The following is an 18,325-nucleotide window of genomic DNA, read 5'->3' as shown; positions in this document are numbered from 1 at the left end:
TTTTCATGACGAGATTTTTGATAGATGAGTCAACATTACAAAAAAAACAGATCTTCAAGATGAAAGAAAAAAAATATTATTTAATATATAAATGTTTTTCAAAACCATGTCAAAACAAACATCAGTGCAAGGATTGCCTTTCTGAGAACTTCCTAGAACTTTTTTTCTTGCTTTTCTTTATTGTACACACACTTATATATCATTGACCCAGTTATCAATTAACGTCTGAGTTTATTGCACTGTAAACCTGGTTTTAAAGTAAAGGACCTTAGAATATCTAAGGGAGGTAATTTGAGAGGTAATCTGACGTCCAGGCTGCTCCTTGTGTGGTCAGCAGAGACAAAAGCAAAGCAGAGAAAAAGGCAGCTCTGTTGCTTGTGCTACATTTCAGGAAATTTGCTGTCAAGCCCTCAAGGCTTGGATCAAGCATTTTTAATGTTGGCATCTGCAGTACTGACCTGCATGGATATTTTGTCTACCGCCTGGTTTACGATGCCAGAAGGATAACAGGAAGGTGGTAGAAGCTGTAGAATATGTCCAGAGCATCTGTTCCTAAAGTTCATGTATAAGGGAGGTTCAACCATCTAAAAGTTTTATGCTTTAATCTCACCTAATCAGAAAGCTGCCTGCATTCCCTCTGAATATTGAATGAACACATTCTTCTCAAACCGTCATCCTCTGCAGAAGAACATAGTGTTCTGTAGTGTTCTTGATCAAGTGTATATATATATATATATACACACACACACACTATATCAAACGCTCTTTGTTCTCTTGGAAAGGAACATGCAACATCAAAGATTATTTGACATCGGCCCCTGAGCTGTCGGAACTGCCTGCTGTCTTTTATTGCTGTGACCATGCAGGTAGATAAATGCCTAGAGCAATAAGTAAGGTAGGATTTGTGTTTTTTTCTTTCCTTTAAACTCTGGCTGATGTGCTAATTCAAAACTAAGCAAAAACTTGCTTTCTCACATCAGTTCATGACAGTAGCTCCCAAATGTTAATGTTTTTAATCCGTTGAAGACACAAAAGATGGATAGGATGGTTTCACACTGGTATTGTTGGTGCACACCCAGGTTTGTTTAATGTCAGAGTTCACTTCTTTTAGCATTGTTTTGTGAACTCAGGTGTACGCCTGTGAACCGTACACAAGGTCTGAGTATGATTCACGCAAACTCTGGTACAGTTTGATCCTGATGTAAATGTAGTCATACTAAATTACGAAAATCAAGCTATTGACGACATTTGAATTGGTCAAAACGTTTTTCTTTGTTTTTTACTTTCCTGACAACCATAACCTATTCACTGAAAGCATAGACTGCAACACAACTACAGCGTTCAAGGCCCAGAAATGTAGTAAGGATTTCAAAGTAGTCCAATAATGACTTTATTAAGTATTTCTTCTCTTTTACGGCAGTCTTCAATGTGCATTTATAAGAGTACCACTACACTTGCATGTGCATTCCTCTGCTTGCAAACAAAGCACAGCACATCCAGGTTCTACATAAGAACATGAAGAAAAAGTATTCTTGTAGCTTCATAAAATGAAAGGTTTAGTTCACCAAAAAATAAAAATTAGCATCCAAGGTGTATGATTTTTTTTTTTTTCAGATGAATCCAAACAGAGGTATACTGAAAATTGTCTCTTTCAAGATTTATAATGGCAGTGAGTGGGTGTTTTTTTTCCAACGGTCCAATAAAGTACTATCCATAGTAAAAAAAAGAGCCTCAGAAGACTCCAGGGTTACAATAAAGGCCTACTAAAGTGAATCAGTGCAGCTTTGTAAGAAAAATATTCATATTTAAAATATTATAAACAGTAATGTCTAACTTCCGCTAGCTGTTGAACGCACATTCTGTAACCTCCAGTGAGAAGTGGTGAACATGGAAGTGCAAAGGAGAGCGCAAAACAAAACACCAGTCTCGAATTCAAAGTACAAAACGAGGACTTGTAAAGAAAAATGTTGGCGAGGATATTAGGATATTAACCAAGAAGAGACCTGTAAGCAAATGTTTGTTCTCACAATTTCATCAAAAATATCTTAATCCGTGTTCCAAAGATGGACAAAGGTCATACAGGTTTGGAACGACATGAGGGTGAGTAATTAATGAAATAATTTTCATTTCTGGGTGAACTCTCCCTTTGAGCATCTAATGATGTTTTATTAACAAAGTTCAGGAGGAGCACGTTCAGATAATTATCCTAATTAACACTTGAGGAGCACAATCAGTAATCAGCGTAATTAACTATTACAGTGAACAAACATCACATGGAAGTTCCTTGAAAATGAGGCAAATAATATTGATTTACAGAATCTTCACCCTCTCTGTTCCTCTCTGGTGAAATGGGCTGCCAACCTTCGCTCAATTTGAGATTTTTTTGCTCTAGTAGTTTACTAATGTAACTTACTCAAAACTTGGGATTGCCAGGGGATACATCCCACACTTCTGGAGAAGGACGACAAATAAAAGTAGATGATATTTATTTTCTTTTTGCTTACTTTGTCCAGTACTCTCCTCCTCTCTGGACCTGCTGGATCTGAGTGAGCCTGGTGAGAGAAGACACAGCAAAGACAGGAAGAGCCCTCTTTCTTCTAAGGGCACACCATACAGGAAGAAGCCCGATGAAACAGAGCTGATCCAAGTGGATATTGAACAGAGTATACCCTGTTCCCGCACACCTGAAAAGATTTCATTGGACTCAGGTATTAAGTGTCAGACAGCCAAGGTGAAAGGTTGTTATGCTAAGAAGCGCTCTTGCATATCAGTTGTTCACACAAAGGAAACTGTGCTTTTCGTTACATTAACAGAACAAGTTCTGTGACAGGAAGTACTTTTTCAGTAAAAAGAATGTTACAGGTTTGCATATGGTCGTGTCCCCCTTTAATATGTGCATACTGCAAATTCTTGAACTTGTGTTTTACTTGGGTTACAGTATGATAATATATCTCTGTCAAACAACATGGCCTCATTTTGTTTACAGTAGCAGTTCCATCTTCTTTGGACAAATGGGAAGAACTCAACCCACACCCGGAGCGAAATGGTAGCAGAAAGTGGAAACTCGAGAGAAGGCGTTCATCAAAAAATTCTGGCGAATTTGTCTGGTAAGTCGCTGCTCTAAAAAATTGAATAAGAAAACACACATTTTTGGATATCTAAAAGATATGAATACCTTTTTTTCACATCAATTTCTTATGATACAACCTCAGGTCTATGGATTGCAAGACTCAGCTAGACAGTGCCCCTAGGAACTCCCTGGAGGTCAATAATAAAGTAGAGGCGGAAGCCGTGCCAGTAACTCAAGTAAGTGCGACACCGAGCAACACTTATCACTGTTTTTATGAGTCATGATCATCTGTGCACATGTGTCAGTGACTTTCACGTGTTATTTCCCACATGTCCCACTCGTTGTAGTGTTATCATATTACTGTAAGGCCATACTCTTGAACCTGTGAATGGTTTGTTTTACAGCCGCTCAGTACATTGTGGAACATTCTGTGCTAACATCTAGAATTCTTTATTTTCAGCTCAACAGGCAATATGTTAGTGGAAGACATGTAAGCCTTTCTGTGCACTCTTTGTATGAATCGCTGAATGGTCTATGCATTTGCACCATGGCAACAGCATCACTACCAAATTCAATACAAAAAAGACCAAATCATTTTGGCAAAACTACATGGCATCTAAAGAAGGTCACTGTTTGCAAAGATTAAAAAATTTCTTGTGGTGCTACAGGGTACAAATGTTACACGCTTCTCCCCTCAGTGAAGCATGCAGGTCTGTTGTATTGCTATCTATCATGATTAGATAATTATTCAATTAGCTATTGACCAGCTACTAGTCAATATGAACACTGGAGGTTGTATAATTGCTCATGTTTGCAATTGGAAAAGCATAAATGAAATTACACTAGATATATGGTGCCTTGTGATTTGCTAATCACGTTCATAGTCAGGTTGTAAAATGTGATGTTTTGTGACTCCCTTAAAAATGTATCAGTACCCTACTGTTTAGACGTTTGGAGTTGGTAGGATTTTTAAAATGTTATTCACTCCAGCTACATTTATTTGATCAAAAATACAGTCAAATAATTATATTGATAAATTTTATTCATTTATTCATTTTTTTTTATCACATTTTATAACTGATATATATATATATCAGATATTACTCCTGCCTCTATCCTTGCTGAATTAAATAAAAATTAAAAAAAATAATAAATTAATTAATCTTACTGACCCCAAACTTTATTTTAAAACTTCAAAACTGATTATTAATGTTTCTTTAAACTCTTATTTTGACCCTTATGTTTAAAAATATGAAGAACATATTTATTTGTCTTACATTTGTTAAGACTAGTCATGATGGAGCAATCAGTATTATGTGAACTGCATGGTTCTGAAAACATCAAGCTCAAATTGTCTTCGGGCCATGAGTGGCAGTGGAAATGGAATGTGTAATGTTAAAGGTAATTGTTGCACTGACACGGGGTCTGACAGGGCACATTAAATGTAATTATACAGAGCTGCACCAGCACAATGAAGCAAGACCAATTGTCCTTTTTGAGGCCTCCATTATAGCCTCCTGTATGAAATCCGTTTAACTTGGTAACCTTGGTAATTGATTAATATCCAATGAGGCAGGTGGCAAATACTTCATCCTATTCCTTTGATTCAGTCTGCCTGGAAGGCTTTGTTATGCTCAGAATTGAATTGGGGAAATGGAAGTTTTCCATTGATAGCTCAGCACTTGACATTTAGAATGACCCAAGAACAAGATAGAAAGCTAAATACAGAGGGTGAATTTTAAAGGGTAACTCTATGATTACATTATTCATTAAAATGACAAGCAACTTTAGAGTTTAAGGAGCACCAAAAACATAACATTATTATCACTGAAAATGTAACAGCTATTTTCATTTGGTGTGATTTTTAAAAATAAATGAAATTAATAATTAGCACAATTAATTACACCCCCTTACCAGTACATCAATTTTGCAAAAAGATTTTTTTCTACCGTTGAAGATATACTAAAACAATTTAAAATATACTAAAATATTAAACACAATGAATTAATTGGCATATCATGTTATAGTTTGATAAAGCATTTTAATCATTTGACAGCCCTACCTAGTTGAAGGAATAGGTCATCCAAAAATGAAGACTTTCTGAGAATTTACTCACCCTTAGGCCATCCAGGATGCAGATGTTTGTTTCTTCACCTAAACATATTTGTAGAAATTTAGCATTGCATCACTTGCTCACTCTGCAGTGAATGGCTGCCGTCAGAAAGAGAGTTGCACTATTAAAATCCATTTACCTATTTTTTTACTTTTTGGGTTTTTCACTTGTTTCACTTGCTTCATCTTGGATGGCTGGAGTGTGAGTACATTTTTAGCAAATGTACATTTTTGGACGATCTGTTCTTTAACAAAAAATAGTGTGGTAGTTAATGGCATCTTTAGCCATCAGCAAATGTAAACAAAAGGCCCATATTGTTTGTTATGCCCATATGTCACCCTCTAAATTTGAAACCCATCCAGGCGACGCCTTTACGGCTCTGAAAAAAAATAAAACCCTTGAGATCTTACTGTTGTGTTTTATTTTGCAGTAAGCTTGTTTTCTGTGGCTGTGTTGTTTACACACACAGCAGTGCAGTCAAAATGAATGGCTTTGCCGCATGTGAAGCATGTCTTCAGGTGTACGGTGTTAAAACTGGTGCATATTTGACGATTCACGCTGAGCAAAGGTCTCCTGCCATGCTATTTTCAGATTTGCATACTGAGAAAAACGTGTGAGGGCAGCGCGCTGTGCATGACAAGCCAGTCCTGAGCCGTTTCGACTGTGAGAACATTAGGTGTGGACAGCAGGACCTCAAAAAAGAGAGAAAGTGAGAAAGAGAGAGAGAGAAGGAAAGAAAACGAGAAGACCCTGTGCTGCTAATGCTGGCATTTCTCCTTGCCTCTGGCATCAGGGGTTGGCAAGGGCAGGGCCTTTTCTCCTGTCAGAGTGACTGAGAGATGGCTGAGCACGTTTTCTCTGACTCCTGCTTTGTGTGCGTGTGTCTGACAGGGCCGTTTGAGCAAAGACCAAAGGTGGGGTAGCACACTCCTGTCCAGAAACCAGTCTCTGGAGGAAGAGTTTGAGAGGGCTAAGGCAGCAGTGGAGGTAAGCCTAAAGTCTCCTTTAAAAATACCCGTAAGCACCAAAAACGTAATGGGCGTAGTTAACGGCCATTAATAAGCAGTGTATTTGCACAAAAAGCATTTTTGGCATATTTCAAACAAGGTAGCTCATTAACTTTTAGTAACAGTACACAAATATTTCAATTCTGAACAGCCGCTGTAAAGACAGTGTTGCACAAAAAAGTGCACAGAGGTATATATTTTTATGAGACCAGGTTGATCATTACTCAGATGTTTTTGCTTTAGTATACATGACATATTAGTTTAATTTATATTTAAATAGCAGATTTCATGATGCATCCTTTCGAATAGAAATTTTGTCTTGCTTGTCAAATTTCAAATCAAATCAGAAAAGCATTTATTAACTATTTTGCACTTATTGTAAATAGCACGTTTGGCTAAGATGCTATTTTTACTGACAATTAAAGTCAATGGTTACCAAAACGGTTTGGTTACCAACATTACTCAATATGTCTTCTTCTGTGTTCCACAAAAGAAAGAAGCTCATATAATTGTTTGGAACAACATGAGGGAGAGTAAATGATGACATTTTTTATTGTGGGTGAACTATACCCATGGAAAAAAATATCTTATAGTTTAAAAAAATTACTTGAAGAAACTTATTTAGGTGCGCCCTTTGTTAAAGTTCATATTTTAATAAGGCCTCTCCTTTGTAGCGCTGGACGAGTTGGAAACTGCCTGCTGTCACGAGTACAATGTGATGCTAATTAGCCACCCTCAATAATTGATTGATTATAATGTCATCACCGTTGCTCATGGAATAAGTTGAACCATATAATAACTTTCCATTGCTCAGTGAGAGAAGAAAATAGGCCAGTCGTGCAGCATCAGGTGGCAGAGCAGAAGGGGTATTGTGCTTACAGAAACTAGATATGGGCTAATTCAGCTAGAGACCCTGCTATCCAACATCAGTTCCTGTGCTTCACTGATCACAGCCGGTGATGCATTGGAAGAAATTCCTCTAAGGCCTGTCACTCAGGGGGGGGAAAAAACATCTTTCATTCAACCAAAACCAATTTTTCTCAACACCTAAAAATTGTTTTTAGCATTTTGCTTACATAACAGTATTTGAAAATGCATTTATTTTATTTATTATTATTACTTTTAATTTTCAGTATTAAATGCACAACATACTAACATTCATTACAATGTACTTGGTACTGTGTTAAGAGGTCTCACTGCTTAATAGTTTATGTTGTTCTGATGGGAGTCTGCTGTTGCACTTGTAAGATGCTAGCTATTGTATTACATGTGTTACAGAGGTAGAGTGCTAAGGGCAAAAACATGGGGGATCTGTAAGAACAGATGAATAATGGAGGAGAAAGAGGAAGGGCACATCTAAAAGTGAGAGCAGTGCTTACAGTACGATGAACCACTCAATGCAGAATTTGTACTGTGAACAAAATCACTGGTTATACTGCCTATTTGCAACTCTGAAAACAGCGGCCATTACAGCTGTAGAGGGGCGGGACTTTGTGTACAGTAAGTAGGGATTCTCAAGGCTGCAATGGAAACAAATGGAGGGTTGATCGATTGCACCATCCTTGAGTTTCGATCATTACGGGAACATTGGCCTGCACGCTGAGAGCTGCCCTTCTGCCTCCAGGCCCCCTATAAGTAACTGCATATATTTAATATGATTATAAGCTGAACGGAGTCTTGAATTATCCAGAAAGCTACTTTCTGGGCCAGTGAGGCCAGTTTCCAATCATTTTCATTTGTTGATGTCCCGAATGAAGTAATACCTTGGAGCCTAAAATGAATTGAAATGGGGAATCGTCGGGCTGGGCTGCTTACCGAGCAGTGAATAAAGATGCAGGATAGATGGAAAATACATTTTCCGCCCCGCAGTCTTAGGGGAGGATGCTGGGATGCAGGAAACAGAATACATCTGAAATTATGCTGCTCTATTTAGAAACAGGCAGACAGCGAGAGGTGAACGCAGGCTTTTGGGTGACTCTGTGCTGGTCAGGGACAAATATAACACAAAGGTGTGTTAAATGTATTAGTTATGCTGTAAATAACAGCATATTTCATAATGATTTAAGACGTCTCACTTCAAACCAATAAGAGAATTTGTTTTACAGTGTTAAGAATTAATATATGATTAACCGTAGGCTTTAGATTTATTGTAACACATATTAAAAATCCATCTTCTGATTCTTTCCATCTCCTAACATGTAGGAAATGTTTAGATGATGCAAAATGACAGGGATCGGTTTTAACAGCAGGACTTGACAGCTTGTCAATTTTCAGGTTTTTTTTTTTTCTTTTTCTTTTTTTTATGCTCAACAAATCAAACTCCCGGAAAGAAAGTTCATGCTTTTGGGAGAAAAACTACTAAAGGAGCAGTACAGTAATGAAATTAGCCGATCCTTTCTGTTTTGTGAAAATGATTTAGTTAAGTAAATATGATGCATATTAATTCGTAAATATGAATTGCATTGATTTACACGTGATCTACATCAGATTTATTGACTAAATGTGATAGATTCTAAACTGTCTGAAGTTTTTGTTTAAAAGATTAGTAGAAACCTATGCAGACTTGTATGTATGACTGTCACGCTCAAGCTTATTAATTGTTTGTCACGTATGTCTTAGGGGTTTTTATTATTCTAATTATGAGCTGACCCTTGGTCTCTTTTAGTTAGTAATTATGAGATGAATATATTCACTTGCTTCTCTATTAAACAGTCAACTTTCTTTTTATATACTGTTCTGTATGAATGTTTAAAATTATATTTTTCGAATCAAGCTATTTGATAAGCACTAATTCGCAACCTATTAGACGTATGTAGAGAAAAAGAAATAAGTTTATTTTAAAAAAGAAACTTAATTAAAGATATTAAATATATATTATGTTCTAAAAAAGCAATATCTTATGTAGTTTTGCTTCTAAATGTACATTTTTGCACTGGAAAATAACACAAAAATACAAATTAATTTTTCAAGGATAAAGCACGTCCCAATAGAGTTTAGCTACTAGGCTTTTGTGTACCATCCAAATAGATATAAAGGTCTCTGACTTGTGAACCGAAGGTCATTCTATTTCAGAAACAAAGACCAATTAGAAAAGACTTTCTCACCCCGTCGAAACAGCATGGCCTTGATCGTGTGTCTCTTTTTGAAAACGAGGAAGACTGAGCACTGAGCCCTTTGGAGCCCTCAGTCAGTCCCGTTAAGGCCCCTGCCATGGCCTGCTGAGCTTCCTACAACATTCAGCCTTTATTACGCTTATAGAGCTGTATCTCACAATCTCTCAAGGGACGAACAATGCAGTCGAGGTAAAAGGAAAGATGCCGGTCTTGAATGACACTTAATGTCAGGGGTGTTTAGGAATGCTTTTTTTTTTCTGAGCCCCTTAGACAGTAACAGCTTCAGGGCTTGTCATAACACAACACTTGTTATTTTTCATGGATCTTTTTCAGTGTTTGCAACATATATTTCAATGAAGCAGGTATTTTTAGAAATAGACCAGGTGCTTTGCACAAAATAAGTGACCAAAGTTGGAATTGTTCGCTCCGTAACTCCACAACATTTTTTTTCCTCTGTGAAACACAAAAAGAGAATTCACTCAGTCACATTGAATAGTGACTGAATCTTTTAAAAATTCTTTCAAGATTGGTCAAGAACTAGGACCGGTTGCATAAACATAGCCACTATGTTAAAAGTTTCATGAAGTGTTTCTGTGTAGAATTGCATTTGCCGTTTTTTGTTATTTGCCTACTTAAACAAATTGGTGGGCGGGGCTACACAGGAATTGATGTAGAATCGATGGGCAGGGCTAAACAGGCAGCGGTGAAGAATTAATGGGCGTGGCTAAGCAGGTAGTGATTTAGAAGCAGTAGCTGATCTTCTATGAAGGCAGTGTTTAGCCACACTATTACGTTATAAAATGGCACAATCCACAAACCTGTTGTTTTGGCAGATTAGACAAACGAGAACGCTTTGAACTTTATATTTTTTATAAAAGTTAGGGCCTACACATAGAAAGAAGGTGTAAGTTTTATTTTAGCTGTAGTTTTGTTGTTGCCGGCATGTCATGGATACGCTGTGTGTTTCCAAATATGGTAAGGACGTAACGTTTCTGTCACACCTTATTTAGCCAATCACAGTGCACTGGATAGCTAGCCAATCAGAGCGAACTACGCTTTTCAGAAAGATGAGTACAAATCATAAAAATCAATAATTGATTCAGAAAGGCGGGGCAGAGAGAAACAACAATAATGAACAGTGGAAAATTGTGTTGTTTTATTTTAAACCAAATATACAGCACAAAATATTATTTTTAGCATCACCATATGGCCCCTATAAATGTATTTATTACTTTATCTAAATTGTTTATTTAATATTTACTATTTATTTCAGCTTCATTTCAATAACAAACAACCAAAAACATTTTAAATAGTAATAGCTTTTTGTTTTAATGGTGCACTGTTGTCATTTTGGAGTTTGATAGCCCTAGTCCTCATTTATTTTCAATATGCTGAAAAAAGTGACTTGGATATTCTTGAAAAATTCATCTTTTGCGTTCTACGACTTGAGAGTGAGCATATGTCTTTTTTAAACAAATGTAATGTTGCTAAAGTTAACAAAAGAGGGCTCTATAATTTAGAGAATACAGAACAACTGCGAAAAACATATTGGATTTAGAAAATATATATATCTTTGATGTTCAGTGAAGATGTGTGCTGTGAAGTACCTCCTTAGCGCAAATGTTCTGGGTATTAAAAAGTTCAGTCAAGTAGTCTTTCCCTGGATGAGAGATAATGAGTTTTCAACTTTGACCTTTGCCTAGTTGGACTCTCTCTGTGCTGAGCGGTTGGGGGGGAAAGAGGGGGTGGGTCATCCAATTACAGTAATTGGCCACTTAGTGAAGCTGTTGCCCGTCATAAAACACGGAGGGCCATTTATCTCTTCAACAAAAGATGTGTCATTGAACAAAATAACATCTCATCAACTTTCAGTCGCACAACATTCTTTGAAACCCCTCATCATAAATACAATCTCTGAGGGAATCCTACCACAAAGGCTTTTGAAAAGCAGATAGCTCTCTTATGGCAGTGCTTTTCAAGTGAATATGAGCCGTAATGAAGGGATACTGGGACTCGTGACCTGTATCGATTGGTAGGTGACTTCAACAAATGCTCCTGCCATTTCTGATTTTCGAACACATGACACTGACGTGTGAGGTTTTGAGCAACAGGCTTTCAAGTAAAGACAATTAGTGCTTCAAAATAACATTTCTAAATAATTGTAAAGCATTTTGTCTGTCTGCATCAAATCAAAAGTGTTTCGGTTCACTCAGTTCGCTGACTAATGCTATGAGCAAGTAATTTTTTTGGATTAATCAAACCCTTAAATGAGATTTCCAAATGTCCTAGAAGGCTGAGAGCTGAATGATTGCTTGCGTGGCTGTGTAAGTCTCCTCTTGCCATCAATATTCATGCACAGTGATTCATTATTCAGATTGCAGAGCACAGAGAGTTCAGAGGCATGTTGATACAGATTTGAGGCATTCATAAGAGTGGCACACCTGCAGAGACTTGACTAAAGACTAAGATTTACCCAGAGCTTGATGTTGTGGAGGCAGAAAACACATTTTCGCCATGAAGTGCTCTTTTGGACACTTTAAAAAAGGGACAAAATCAACAAAACTATAAGCTACTTTAACTACTAGCTACTTCTCACAAATACTAACTGAGTGTATACATAAAAGTAACTAATTTTCAGGGAAAGTAACTTGGATGTCCCCAATATTAAATATGTTAAATGAGTGAATTGGACACTACATAGAATAAATTATTATTATTATTAAAACATTGTACACTAAACTACACTATTTTTATGTTTCTGTGGGACAATGTGAGACACCTATGAAATTCAATATATTACACCATGGCAAATAAATTGTTATAGTAATTTTTTATAGCATTTTCTTTTTACAATTTAGCATTATAAGATGACAGAACTTTAGTAACCATGACTGCATATTTGTCATGTTGAATAAACTTAGGACTGGTGGTGGTGCAAGATAATGTTAGTTTTTTGATAAGCAATTATTTTTCTGTCTCATTTATCAAATCCCTTTCAGTCAGACACAGAGTTCTGGGATAAGATGCAGGCAGAGTGGGAAGAGCTCGCTCGCAGGAACTGGCTAACAGAGAATGAGCGACCGCAGATTCCCTCTAATGTGTCTCCTTATGAAAAGGTAAAGGAGAAACAATTGTAATAATAATAATTATTATTATTATTCAATATTCGAAACATTCGCTATTTATTTTATTATTTAAATTTACCACTGGACAAAATCTTCACAAATTTTACACTACGTCCATTATTTCTTCCTCAGGGATACTACTTCCACACAGATAACCCCTTCAAAGACTGGCCAAATGCATTTGAGGAGGGATTACGCAAGTCCAGAGATGGAGACCTGCCTAACGCTGTGCTTCTTCTGGAAGCAGCTGTGCTGCAGGACCCTCAGGATTCAGAGGTGAGTGAGTGGGCTTATAAAACAACAACATTCAGCCAGGTACTTTCATCAAATCAACGTCTGCACAGTTTGAAACCATGTTCTGCCAATCAAACTACCGTCATACCTTTCCTACATACAGTGATAAACAGTAGGTACATTTTTGCCCACACTGAACATTTTACAGATCATGGCATGATTAGCCAAGGCAGGGGGTTCCATGTTCTCACTAATTTTCAGTCAGAGCTCTGTATTACACATTGTACTTGACAGTGACTGATGGCAAACCATTAACAGTCCTGTAACTGAGTAGGGTTCCCTTTTTTACAGACGATTTAATGATGTAACAGTTCAGTTACATCCCAAAGAGGATTATCCGTCTTCTCCTGGAATTACCCCACCTCTAAATGATTGTGTCTCCAAAAAAGCTGAACGTTAACAGATAATATTACAAAGCGAGTGGCATTTCATAAGCACACTATATTGTACATTGTAAGTTAAGAGCGCAGATTCAGCCAACCATTTTAAGTTATTCTGTTAATAAGGCTCATTTTTCATTGTATTTACAAACTGTGGCCTTGTCACAAGGGTTTTGAAATGCATCCTCCTACACAAAGTTAACAAGCTTATCTTCTAATAATTTGCCTTAAGCCCACAAATTATTCATTGTCGAATCGTAGCTTAAATATTCAATCACATAATTAATGATATTTAAATCTACATCTAAACAAGCAACATATTAGTATGTCCAGTGATTCATCATCTTCAGGAAATGGCAACACAAATCCATTCAGTTCCTAACTAACATTGTGTGAACAATGTCTGAACCACAGGTCTTTGAAAATGAATCATTTCCCCCAGTTTAGCACTGTAGCTCGTCCACAATAGAAGCTCCTCGCCGGAGTCAAGGTGATAACCCCAACGCTCATTGTTCAATACCTGTTTTCTTTTCAGGCTTGGCTGGTGCTGGGAACCACGCAAGCAGAGAACGAGAATGAGCAGGCAGCAATTGTCTCCCTCCAGAGGTAAGGAAGTATCCCTGCATGAATCATATGCAAATGACGGTTTACACAGAACTGATTGGCTCATGAAGTTTGAGTCATCACACTTAAGATGTTATTTGTGAGTGTTTATGGCAAAAAAAGCCAAAGCAGAATTAGAATGGACTGCCTTAGTAGTACTGGATGTATGGTAAAAAAATTGTACCATCAATGTCAAGTCAGTCACTTGTTCACCAATGGATCCTCTGCAGTGAATGGGTGCCATCAGAATCAGAGTCCAAGTAATCCACACAACTCTTGTACTTCAGTTAATGTCTTGTAAAGTGAAAAAATGTATTTGTGACAAACTACACATTAAGTTGTATTAACTTAAATCTTCACATAATAGTGATTCTTCCAAGTCCACCCCCTGTTGTCTTGTCACATTCAAATCCACTAACATATTGGTTTAGAACAGTTTTGCTTATAAACCATGTTTTATCATATTTCTCTCCTGATTAACTTTCATGACTTTTTCACTGGAGAAATCGATATTATGGATAGAGTAAGCAACAGTCATGATGATTTGTCTATTGCAAATCAAAAAATTATCCTTTACTCCCCATTCAGGACAGAAATGGTATAAGCAATATAAACAGACCCTTCAACCTGAAGAAGGCCTTGAGTCGGACACCTCCATGTGGTTATCTGTGACACCAATTGAGACAAAGCTCTCTGCTGTGCCCTCTTCAGCTTGAGATAAAGAGCTACTGTAATAACCCGGTGATCCAATTAAAACTGCATTTCATAAGCACACAGGCCTTTGGGAGATTACATTCATTTTGGATAGAACAGCCAGCCATAATCTCATACAATGTTCCTCTGAGCGACCGGGGTGAAAACTCCAATCTATGTGTGTTAATCACCAATGACACTCAAAGCTCTGTTTTGGTACCATGTATTCGTAACACTTTTGAATAGAGTGCTTTTATAATGTCTGCCTCTATGATATTATCCAATGTAATTCAAGATCATTTTAAAATGGTGCATCATGTGTGGTTGGACCACACAGTTGCTGTAGTTCTAAATAGAATGCAAGATAAGACCTAGTAGAGAAGAAATATTATTTTATATTTATTATTTTATATTTTATTTGGATTTCAATAAAACTATTCCACATCAAATTTAGGACGCAAAACTATAAATGTATTTTCTGACCTTATCTGTGAGAAGGAATGTAAATGTAAAATTATGCCCAATAAGCATTGAAATGATCCGATATTAATCATTTATTTAATATATTATTCTAATAATATCCTCGCAGTTGAAAATGTTATTTAGAATAGGGGACACTTATTCACTTTTAAATATGTCTTTTCCCTCAATACATTTGCTGCTTATTAATAGTTAGTAAGGTTGCTGTGAAGTTTTGTTAAATTTACTTTTTAAATCCTTTTAAACAAACTGAAGTTTGTTTAAATACATTAACCTAAGGTTGATTTGATCATAAATGGTCTAATTACTTCCTTTTGACCTGCAGATCTCCAAAAATTCAGATTTTCCATAAAACTCACCCAGAAGTATTGAAGTGATATTTTATTACATAGTGTCAGGATATAAATTGGGACAAAGCCGGTATCTTTTTTTTTTGCTGGAGGGTTGGTAGGGAGGGGGTGACTATACTTTTACCTAAATCTAATTAGATCAGATTAGAATGAATTTCTGATGGATGTAGCAGATAAATCATTAACAGTGTGCACTGCTTTTGTTCTAATGGACAACAGGATAAATGTTTTACTGCCTGTCATAAAGAAAACTAGTAAAAGGGTTTTATTTAGCTACATTTATTTACATTTCTATCTTTATTCTTTGAAGCACCCGTATAGCCAGTGTGTGGTACCAAACAATATCCAGATGTCAGCCATGCAATGTTTTTTCTCAAGCTTGTAAAACAGGGAACTCGACTTCCATCATAAACTGAGCAAATGATTTATTTTGGTTTTATGAAACATGTTTAGATGGTCTCCATGCAGTCACACAAGATGACACAAGTATTCACCCATGAATTAAAACCAGCACTAATCAGGAAGCATCTGCCTCTCATTATAATGGCAGACAGCTAATTAGTGTCCATCAAAAGCAGCGGTTCTTTAGATGCTTCCCTGTTGTGTGTGTGTGCAGGTGTCTGGAGCTCCACCCCAACAACCTCCAGGCCCTCATGGCCCTGGCAGTGAGCCTGACCAACACGGGCATGAGGCAGGAAGCGTGTGAGGCGCTGCTGAGCTGGATAAGGCACAACCCCAAATATAAGCAACTTCTGAAGAGCCGCACACACCTGCAGGCCTCACCTGGTTCAAGGAGACCCTCCTACCCTTCCGCCATGGGATGGTATGGTATGATATTACAAATAAATCCAGTGCAGTGTATAGAGCAGCCCCCCTAAAATTTCATATGTATACATTTCATTACTGTAAAACCAAAATATGAACAAACAAGTAGCTTGAAAACAAATTATGCTAACAATTTTGGACCATTTTTGAGGTTGCATTTAACCCAAAAAAGTATTTTTATCATTTTTTTTTGTGGATGTATATGTCAGTCCCCCACGTATTCAAACATGTGTCAGATAGATAGATAGATAGATAGATAGATAGATAGATAGATAGATAGATAGATAGATAGATAGATAGATAGATAGATAGATAGATAGATAGATAGATAGATAGATAGATAGATAGATAGATAATTACTTTATTCTAGAACATCAATCAAAGAAACTTTTTTTACTATCAAACTTTTAGAATTGTACATAAAGACCTTTACTGTCACATCAAGAGGATGATGGTAACGGGTTTCTCAGCTTAATTTTTTAGTTACGTGCCACTTCCCAAGGACACATTCTGCACATTATTTCAAGTGTTGGTTCTTTGTGCTGGACCAATCAATCGTTGTACGACATCAAAGTAGCACGAGAGCTGTAAAGAGCAGAGCAGACGGCTCCATGCTTTCGAATCGCTCTCGTGGTTTCAACACCTGGTTATTTCAGCCAATTTAGAAATCCTGTGCAGAACGAGTCCCCAGGAAGTGGCACGTCTGGTCACCCTGCTAAAGTGACAGGTTTACAACTGCTCTCCTTGTGTTGCAAAAATCCCTACTTTCTCCTGCATATAGCACTTTAATCCCTCCTAAATGGAATATTTTTTGCTACCAACAACTTAAACCTCTCTCTAGAGAGCCCCTTTCCCTTTTTCTTAGCTATTAAATGACACATTTTGATGATGTTGCTGGTAGGGACGTCCCTGAAGGACAATGCCTCTGAGTCTCTGCTCTCTCTCTCTCTTTATCTCCAGCCCCCTGCTGCCCGAGGTGAAGGAGCTGTTCCTGGAAGCTGCTCAGCACAACTCGGACACGATCGACCCAGACCTGCAGACAGGGTTGGGAGTGCTGTATAACCTCAGCTCCGAGTTCAACAAAGCAGTTGAAGCCTTCAACGCAGCGCTGTCTGTGCGGCCGGAGGTAAGTCCCTCCTCGGTGACAAACTGGGGCTAAATCATACAGAAACGCTCCTTAAAGGCAGAGGGCAGAAGGAGAGAGGGAGAAAAAGTCACCGGGGCTTACAAAGTGTCTCCGAAATCTTTGAAACAGTTCATTTGAAACTTGAGGGGAGCTTTACCATTCATGAGCGCTGACTCCAGAACCCTGTGGGTCACCTTGTCGTCGATTGATGCTTGCTAAGCCAAATTCTGTCCCCCTGTGTAGACTGCATTTACACTCAATCGAAAATCCTCCCCATCTGCTTGACTTGGTAATGTCTGCTTGCCTGCTGGGGGGCTCAGAGCGTGAATACGATGAAAGATAATGGCAATGTGGAAGCGAAACTCTGATAGCAGGCGCCTTGTGACATTAGGAGCTAGGCAACTTCTTGAGACCTCTGTTTTATGCTGTGTCACTGTACTTAAAGGTCATATTTTATCCCTAAAAGAAAGAGAGCAGATCATATCTTAATGGTATTAAAAATCAGTCGCATGTAACGGCATAATCTTTGATGCGCAGAGCGATAATTATTTTGATCCGTGACACTGAGCCGGAGGGGATTCTTTTTGCCGTTGGTGTGTACAGGACTACCTGCTGTGGAATCGGCTGGGGGCGACGCTGGCTAATGGAGATCGCAGCGAGGAGGCTGTGGAGGCCTATACCAGAGCCCTGGAGCTGCAGCCCGGCTTCATCCGCTCGCGTTACAACCTCGGCATCAGCTGCATTAACATGGGAGCTCACAGGTTTGTGACAGAGAGTTGGGCTTGACCTGAAAATTATGGAAAATACATCCCCCAACTTTTTGTTTAAATACTTTGATCCTGAGGTTCTATTGGAATAAATGCAGCATAATGAGGAAACATTTATTCCTTGATTTATGGGTGTTTTTTTATTTGCTGGTACTTTTGCGTCCCAGGGGTTGTTTTTTTAGTTTTTTTGTTTGTTTGTTATGAGGGTCACATTAAATGCCTTCAAAATTTATTTGAGCTGCTTTTCGAATGCATTTATGCATATTTTATTATTTTACTCTTGGCCCACACTCAGCTTTTTAATATTTGAAATAAGAAAGTCCATTATAAAAGTATTATTGATTATGATTTAATTACCAAAATAGTCAATGAGCCTGAG

At 37.6% G+C, this 18,325-nt stretch overlaps 1 protein-coding gene across 5 annotated transcripts in view; it reads left to right on the top strand.

The window, feature by feature from the left end:
• pex5la (peroxisomal biogenesis factor 5-like a) overlaps positions 1-18,325 on the top strand; it is a 63,595-nt gene that overhangs the window by 41,356 nt on the left and 3,914 nt on the right. For 2 of the 5 annotated variants that reach the window (XM_043241826.1, XM_043241823.1), the window contains 11 exons: positions 2,514-2,708; positions 2,987-3,107; positions 3,213-3,306; positions 3,531-3,560; positions 6,075-6,170; positions 12,303-12,419; positions 12,561-12,704; positions 13,638-13,708; positions 15,845-16,051; positions 17,014-17,179; positions 17,783-17,940. In XM_043241826.1, the coding sequence (XP_043097761.1) occupies positions 2,514-2,708; positions 2,987-3,107; positions 3,213-3,306; positions 3,531-3,560; positions 6,075-6,170; positions 12,303-12,419; positions 12,561-12,704; positions 13,638-13,708; positions 15,845-16,051; positions 17,014-17,179; positions 17,783-17,940 (1,399 nt within the window). The remainder of the gene's footprint in view (positions 1-2,513; positions 2,709-2,986; positions 3,108-3,212; positions 3,307-3,530; positions 3,561-6,074; positions 6,171-12,302; positions 12,420-12,560; positions 12,705-13,637; positions 13,709-15,844; positions 16,052-17,013; positions 17,180-17,782; positions 17,941-18,325) is intronic. The other 3 variants (XM_043241824.1, XM_043241825.1, XM_043241827.1) reach the window with 3 other exon arrangements.

The sequence above is a fragment of the Puntigrus tetrazona genome, chromosome 6 (genome assembly GCF_018831695.1).
Source record: "Puntigrus tetrazona isolate hp1 chromosome 6, ASM1883169v1, whole genome shotgun sequence".
Classification (NCBI taxonomy): Eukaryota; Metazoa; Chordata; class Actinopteri; order Cypriniformes; family Cyprinidae; genus Puntigrus; species Puntigrus tetrazona.
The sequence above is the reverse complement of the archived record's forward strand: the minus strand, read 5'-3'. Positions and strand labels throughout refer to the sequence as shown.